The sequence below is a fragment of the Pelodiscus sinensis genome, chromosome 8, assembly GCF_049634645.1.
Source record: "Pelodiscus sinensis isolate JC-2024 chromosome 8, ASM4963464v1, whole genome shotgun sequence".
In the NCBI taxonomy this organism is placed as follows: Eukaryota; Metazoa; Chordata; order Testudines; family Trionychidae; genus Pelodiscus; species Pelodiscus sinensis.
The window spans coordinates 55,778,797-55,786,101 of NC_134718.1; the positions used below are offsets into that span (position 1 = coordinate 55,778,797).

At 50.1% G+C, this 7,305-nt stretch overlaps 2 protein-coding genes across 3 annotated transcripts in view; both read right to left on the reverse strand.

Annotated features, from left to right (window-relative positions):
- HMX2 (H6 family homeobox 2) overlaps positions 1 to 46 on the reverse strand; it is a 10,043-nt gene extending 9,997 nt beyond the window's left edge. For both annotated transcript variants that reach the window (XM_075935310.1, XM_006136100.4), the window contains exon 1: positions 1 to 46. This exon is cut by the window's left edge and continues 194 nt beyond it. In XM_075935310.1, the coding sequence (XP_075791425.1) occupies positions 1 to 24 (24 nt within the window). In that variant the 5' untranslated portion in view covers positions 25 to 46.
- A 3,073-nt stretch (positions 47 to 3,119) lies between these two features.
- HMX3 (H6 family homeobox 3) lies at positions 3,120 to 6,037 on the reverse strand. Its single transcript, XM_006136099.4, has 2 exons — positions 5,298 to 6,037; positions 3,120 to 4,958 (listed from the first exon to the last, which is right to left on the reverse strand). Exons 1-2 carry the CDS (start codon positions 5,620 to 5,622, stop codon positions 4,351 to 4,353), a joined length of 933 nt encoding a protein of 310 aa, XP_006136161.1. The 5' UTR covers positions 5,623 to 6,037; the 3' UTR covers positions 3,120 to 4,350.
- Between the last annotated feature and the right edge of the window lie 1,268 nt (positions 6,038 to 7,305).

The window sequence follows — 7,305 nt, forward strand, 5'->3', positions numbered from 1 at the left end:
TACTACCAAATAAAAGAAATACATGTATGTTTCTAATACAAACACTAAAGCTAGTTCTGTTCAGCCACTCTCAAAACAGTGGATATGAAGAACTATGTATCTCTTTAATTGCAAACAAAGGCACAGATTTGCAGAGCACAGCTGCAGCAATAAACAGAAGTGGAGATACAGTTGCTACAAATTAAGAAATGAAGCAACTTTCTTTGAATTGCATACACCCTAAGACCAAACAGCCCTGACTCTTACCGCTGGCCAGTTTATTTGCAAAGTGATTGTTTAAAACTCTGTAAAGTGCAGTACTTGCTTTTGATTCCCCAGAAACTTTCAATCGTTGCCAAAATGGCGAAATATGTTTTGTCTAGGAATTTGTCTCTGCTTCGAAAACGACGAGGGTTTTACCCCTTGTTTACCTATGAGCAGTTCTCCATTGTATATTTTGCAGTGTAGGACTTTACTAGAGGCTTATCAGTTATTCAAACCCACCAGGAAAAGTTACTTAGAGGGAAAGTTTTGCCCAATCGCAAGAGAGATTAAAGCATTCACTTCCTCTAACGTTGGAGTAAATGCAATTTACGGGTAGAAGTTAGTTTTAAAAGATTGTAGTGTGAATTTCCAAATGCCACCATATTAAAACTCTTCGCGTGCTCCAAGCACACCTCTTAGAGCCGGGTTAATCTGGTTAATAGGCTCCGATGAAAGGACAAAGCTGCTCACCTGAAAGATGAGGTGTTGGCACGTTATTGCGAATCTCACTCAATGGAAGATTTATTTGAAGTAGAAAATGTAAAGGAAAAATGTTCTTTGATTATACTTGGATCTAGTCAAACCCCCAGGAGCAAGTAAAGGCAATGTTATTTACCTGCACCTGTCCTCTTTTCATGTCTTTGCTCAGGATTGTTGGCCTGTGTATTTTTAAACTTAGCCCTTTTTATTCGATATTTTGGTGCAAGCTAGACAAGGGCTGTCATTTTATTGCTGCAATTATGTTCTCATGACCCGTGATGTTTCCACTGGAGCGGTGATGGAAGCAGCAGGTGTACTGAGGAGATAAAAAATCCAGAGGACGACTTGTGTTTGCAACAAACTAGTCATTTCTCGACTTAGGAAAGACTGGGTCAGTCAATAACCGTTTTCTAGGCACTGACCACAAATAAAGTATTTCTTGGCGTTTGATAACATTGTGCCATCGTGCTGTAAAATCTAAGGATGTATTTGCAATTACAACATGATTTTTAATGGGCTGCTATTGACTTGCTTCAAAGTTAGTATTGCAAACAGAAAAAGTCATCACTCTGTTTGTAGGCGACACAAGGAACAACGTATTTTGACTCCGAATTTCTGTTTATTTTCCATTTACCACACACGCTAGGATTTTGCTCCCCAAACGAAAGAAAAATGAGCGACTATCTCTTTGCAATGGGGCTTTTTGCGAAATCCTGCCCTAACCGTACACACACGTTGATTCGGGGCAATTTTCTATAAACCGGAAACGATGCTATCACTCGAATCTGGAGTAATAATAATAATAGTGATGCACGCGGTGCCAACCGAGGTATGAGATGAATTAAAAAAAAAACCCTCCAAAGAAACACTCGGGGCCGTTTCTCAGCCGTGAACTTCAAATGTGACCTTCTCCCCAGGAGCCCCGACAGGCTGCGGAGCACCAGCAAACCGAGGCGCTCAGAGTCCGCGCCCCAGCGCCAGGGAGGGCGGCTCCTAGCGCGGCGCCAAGGGGACTGGATGCTCTTGCTCCAGCTCCTGCTCGCTGGGGAATAGGACGGAACGTTCCGTTTTGGAAGCAGCGTCGGGCCCCTCCAAGGCAAGCGGGGCCCGGTTCGCTAAGGCCCGGGGCAGCCCGGCTCCAGCGATGCTGAAGTTGAGATGCGCCGTAGGCGGCGGCGCTGAAGCCGGAAGTTGAAGCGGATCAGCGCGACTTGCAGAGGAAAACGGCCCGCCAAGGGCTCCAGGGCTGCGGCTGATGCCTGCCACCGACAGCGGGGTGGCACCACTTAAGGGGGGGGGGATATCTGGGTCACACCTATTGCTACTGCAGGGGGCACCCCGCGCAGCCGAAGTGGGGGCAGGTGCTACTGGGCCGGGCTTCTAGCTGGAGAAGCCCAGAAGGAAGTTTCTTCCTGGCCGCCGCGCTCAGTGCCCAGGGAGGAGTGAGCCAGGCGGGCAGTGCACGCTGCCATGGCTGCGAGGTGCCATCTCATGGGCAAAAGTGGCTCTCGGAGCCACCCAGCAGGAATCCCAGGGCTGCGCCAGCCACAAGCCCCTTCCTTGGGTGCAAGCTTCCCACTCCCCCAGCTGCTGCTCAGGGGAACAGAGTATCCGCCACGGGGCAAGACGCTGCTTTGATGGGACACTTTACATCTATTACCGCGACTCCGGATCTTTGTCAAAAGCCCCCAAACCTGCCAGGCTGGTGGAGAAATGCCCTCCACGGGGAGTGCGTGTGTGCTATGAACTGTCCCGCTCTCTGATTATTATTTCAACACCAGGGGACCGACCCTGAAGGGTGTGGCTGGGTAGCTCCCTTTGATTCCAATGGCGATTTCAAAGCCCTCCAGTGTCAGCGGTCACAGAAAGTGTCTCTGCCAGAAATGTACCTTGATGGGATGAAATTAAGAGGGAGCCGATGCAGCTGGCACGTTTCTGTTTTCTAGGAAGCTTTCTGACCTCTGGAGTCACCCTGCCATCCACCTCACCTCTGCAAGGCCCATAAACAGCGGCAGACCGCTCAGCCTGCAAGCAGCCCGGAGCCCGGCAATATTTGTATAAAAACTAAATTCGAAAGCCCCTCCCCGTGCTAACTACGCGGGAGGAAGCAAAGCGATTGTTCATTTAGTAGAACAATGCACTCTCTGTCTCGCCAGTTCCTGGAATGAGAGCCAGTGGGAGGGAGTGTGTGTGTAACAATAGGAGGAAATGTGGAAGGTTCCAAAGACACCTGTTCTGTCTCATTTTCCAAAGCCACACTTAAAAATGATAAAGGAACGGGTTTTATTTATTTTTCCACCACGACATTCAGTTATAACAGTATTGATTGTTTTAAAAACAGGACCGATTCCTGACAGAACTAGATAGGTAACCAAAAAAAAAAAAAAAACCCCAACCAAACCAAACAAAAAAAAAACAACAAAAACAAAAAAAACCCCAACACGTTGGGATGATACTAAACAATTGTCCTACAACAGGTGAGCAGACAGCAGGAAAGATAGAATGGAGGTGTCCACACAGCAACTGATTTCAGTCTACTAAAACCCACACATCCGATGGACTCTACAAGAAAACTGTACATAATAGCAAATAAGTTACTTTTTTCAAAGATTGATTGTCCTTCACTTAAAGCGCTCAGCTCACTCAACATCTTTTATTTATTTATTTATGTTAGCAGGTCTAGTGTTTATTCCCTCCTCCTATCCCTCTCTTTTCACTTTCCTTCTTTTTAACTACAGGAATGAACGCAATTTTACAATGAAAAAAAAAAACCTTTTTCACTATTAAAATAAAAGCAGCGCTTTAAGAATTTTCGTACAATATTGCACAGTTCAAAAAGTACAATAGTTTTTTGTTTTACAAAAAAACCCCAAAAGGATACAGATTTTTTTAATGTTGAAATGCCATTTCAAAGAAAATAACCCTAGGACAATAATAATCCACAATCAATTGTTTTAAAATCTAAACAAATTATAATAAATAAAGGATCATCCAACCTGTGTATATAATTAAGGTTTTTTTCGTTTTTCCTGTATTTCTTTCGCGTTATAAAGTCCCATCACAGAAACAGAACAATGCAAAACATTGGCAAAGTGACCAGGCAAATTTGTACAAAGGTCTGGTTAAATTAAAAGCCACGTCTGGTGGCGTCTCTGAGTTGTATCAGAACCGAGAGGATTAACAGGGCTGGGAAAGAAGGAAAGGCATGAAAGGAACAGAAATTCCGTTTTCCGCTAGCATTTGGCAAATATGGAGGAGTAAACCGCGATCATTTTATTTATTGTTGTTTACAAAAATAAAATTAAAGCCACAAAGATCAGCGCAATATTTTGTTGACGTTTACAAAAAGATGTGACAATCCTAGTGTTCTCTACAAGTTTCCACTTCAACTCTGGTTTTATTTTTAGGGTGATTTTTTCCCCCTCTCCTAACAACCACCCTTTAAAAAAAGAGCATCAAATATTGGCTTGATGAATTGCACAAATCATTGGAGTACTTACAAAATTACTGATCATTTACAGCTGCTCCGTTTCCTCGGGCCTCTTTCCTGACCTAGAGGTTTTGGTGATTTTTTTTCAAGCCACCCCCTCCCCACGGGCGCACCAGACAGTTGAATGGGGTCAGTCCTCAGACGGGTCGCAGAAGCGGTACTGATGTGACTACCGGGTGGGAGTAGTAGACCGGGTGGGGGAATGTTAAGAGGGGCTGGCTGACGGGCACGTTGGCCGCCGAGGTGCCGTTCTCGGCGGTGGAGTTCTCGTGGTACAGGATAGGCACCCTCACTATTCTCTGGGCGGCCGCGTGGCTGAGGTTGGCAGCCTCTAGCTCTGCGGCCAGCTGCCTTTTCCACTTGTTTCTTCTGTTCTGAAACCAGATCTTGACCTGGGTCTCTGTCAGGTGCAGAGAGGCGGCCAGCCCGGCCCGCTCCGAGCTGCTCAGGTACCGCTTCATGTCAAAGGTGGACTCCAGCTGGAAGACCTGGCTCCGGGAGAAGACGGTGCGGGTCTTCTTCTTCCGGCAGGGCTTCTTCTCCGGGCTGTCCTCTCGGGCTTTCCAGTCCTCCCGGGCCTCCTCCTTCTTCCCCTCCTCCGAGTCACTCTCCTCCAGAATGATCTCGTCGGGGCTTTTGGAGTCCAGCTCCTTGCGGTCCGGCTCGGCCTTGAGCAGGGGGTCTGGGGAGTCTCTGTCAGTGCCCGAGGCCGGGGAGGAGTCTCGCAGAAGAGATTTCTCTGCCGCTAAAGGAAACCGAAACAGACAGCGCCTTTAGCACCACCAGGCCCGAGGCACCAGCCCGGCGCCTCCCTGCCCGCTGAGCCCGGGAGGAGAGGGGCTGCTCCCTGTTCTCCACGGGGCCCGCTGCCACCTTAGCCTCCCCCCAGAAAGGAACCCGCTGGAGGCCACTCCCTGGTGCCTGGCCAGCTCCCGACCCAGCCTGTTAACCGCCTGGGAGCCCGGACGGGGGCAGCCCCCTTCACTGGGCAGCCCGGGCACCTGCCTCCCTCGCTCCTGCCCCAGGAGAGCAGAACCCGCGCTGGGAACCCGCGCAGAGACAGACAGACAGACTCGGGCGGTACCTTCCGGCCTGGGCAGGTGGGCTCCCGCGGCGCTCAGGGTGTAGGGGTACCACCAGGAGGTGGGAGACCGCTCCAAGTAGTGCGCCTGCAGGGCAAAGCGCTGCGCCGGGATCTCAAAGCGGGGGAAGGCGAGCTCGCCCACCTGGGAGAGGGCAAAGCCGGCTCCATCCAGAGCCCCCTTGGCGGCCGGGGCGAAGAGCGCTCGGGGCTGCTTGGGGGGCGCCTTGGGGTGGTCGCCGTTGAGCAGGTTCTTGATGGAGAAAGGCGACTCCTTGGGCGGCGGCGGCGGCTGGCTGCTGGGGGGCTCCTGTCCGGTCTCAGGCATCCTCCTCCCGGTCTGTGGCAGGGCAGCGGCGGCTCAGACCATACACCGCCCTCTCAGTCCCGGCGCGGGGCACCCAATCCGGGCGGGGCTGGGGCAGGCTGCGAGCGGGCGGCGGGGCGAGGAGGCAGCGCCTCCGCGCATGGGGGGCTGCTCAGCCGCCGGAGACCCCCCAGAGCCCGGGACCCAGGGCTGCTGCGGGGAGGAGGCGAGGAGGACCAGCGCCCGGCTGCTGCTGCGTCAATCTGGCGCCGGATGCTAATGATGAAATCAAAATGTCATCCAAGTTAAATGCAGGGAGTACACGGCGATTGGGCACGCACAATGGCAAACGGGATTAGGCGGCAGCCGACGGGAGAGGGCTCCGCGCAGCCCTAGCCCCATGCAGCAGCAGCGGTGGCAGCCTCCCCCCACCCCCCTTTAGACGTGGTGCTTTGGCTCCGGGCTATAAGAGCTCGCCTGTTATTGGCTTTATATAGTCCAATTAGGCAGCAAATGAGGACGGGGCTATTAGCACAAAAGGATATTGGCTCTGCTAAAGCACCACTAGAAGTGCAGGAGGCAAATGACACAGATCTCACCGCTCATGCCACAAAACCACCCCCTCACACTTCCTCCTGGCTCTCCCCGCCCCAGCGGCACAGGTCCCCGTGGCTTGCAAACGCAGCCCGTGCGGGGAGGATTTTTTTTGGCGGGGCGGGGGGGCTGATCTATATAGCGCTGTCTCCTCCTAGAACCATCCACCTCCCACACTGGGAAGGGAACAGGGCTCGCCTGGGGGCAGTTCCTGCTCTTTCCCGTAGGGAGAGACTCGGAAGACCCAAGGCAGAAGAAAGCTCAAACATGACTCCAAACAACAACCCAGACGGGCTGGCATCCCGGAAACGTCTCACTCCGCAATGGATAGCTCCCCGCGTCTCCAAAACATACCACGGGCAGGGCTTCTACAGGCCCCAGTCCCAAAAGTGTCACAAGGCGGTGATTCGCAGTGACACGAAATGGGGACTGCTACTGAGCGTTTCCACCTCCCCAATTTGACAACGGTGTCCTTGATTCACTCATCACCCAAATTACATTGACAAGTGGGCTTCTAGCAGTAGATCATAACTTTGTCTTTCGCTTAACACAAATCCTGCTTTCAGAAAAAGTATTGTTACCGAGCTACGACACTAATCTGTTATATTAACTATATTATATAAACACAGCAGGGAGTCCCGAGGCACCGGAAAGGCTAACAACATCATTTTGGCATAAACTGTCGTGGGCAAAACCCACTTTGTCAGATTATATAGTTTTATACAGAATGATGATGATGACGACGATAGCTAGCTAGCACAGCAACATGTTACCTATAAGTCTAACAATGTGGGAGGATGAAAAAGCGGGTTCTTTTAATATTGGTAATTTGTAAAGTGTAGTTTGGTTTTATTCAATTACCAAAAAAAAAACCCAAAACCAAAAAAACAAACAAACCAAACAACAATCATCAAACAAACAAAGCCCCAAACCTTTAACAAATAGGTATTTGGATTATATACTTCGTCTTCCAGGCTTCTATTTACAGATTATTATGAGTTTAATAGCCAAGATATACTTTTCCCCCTTCTGAATATTTTCAAGCAACATGTATTGTCTAAAATAGAACACAAAAGAGTTAAGGACAGGTAGCACTGTAAGCAAACCTAC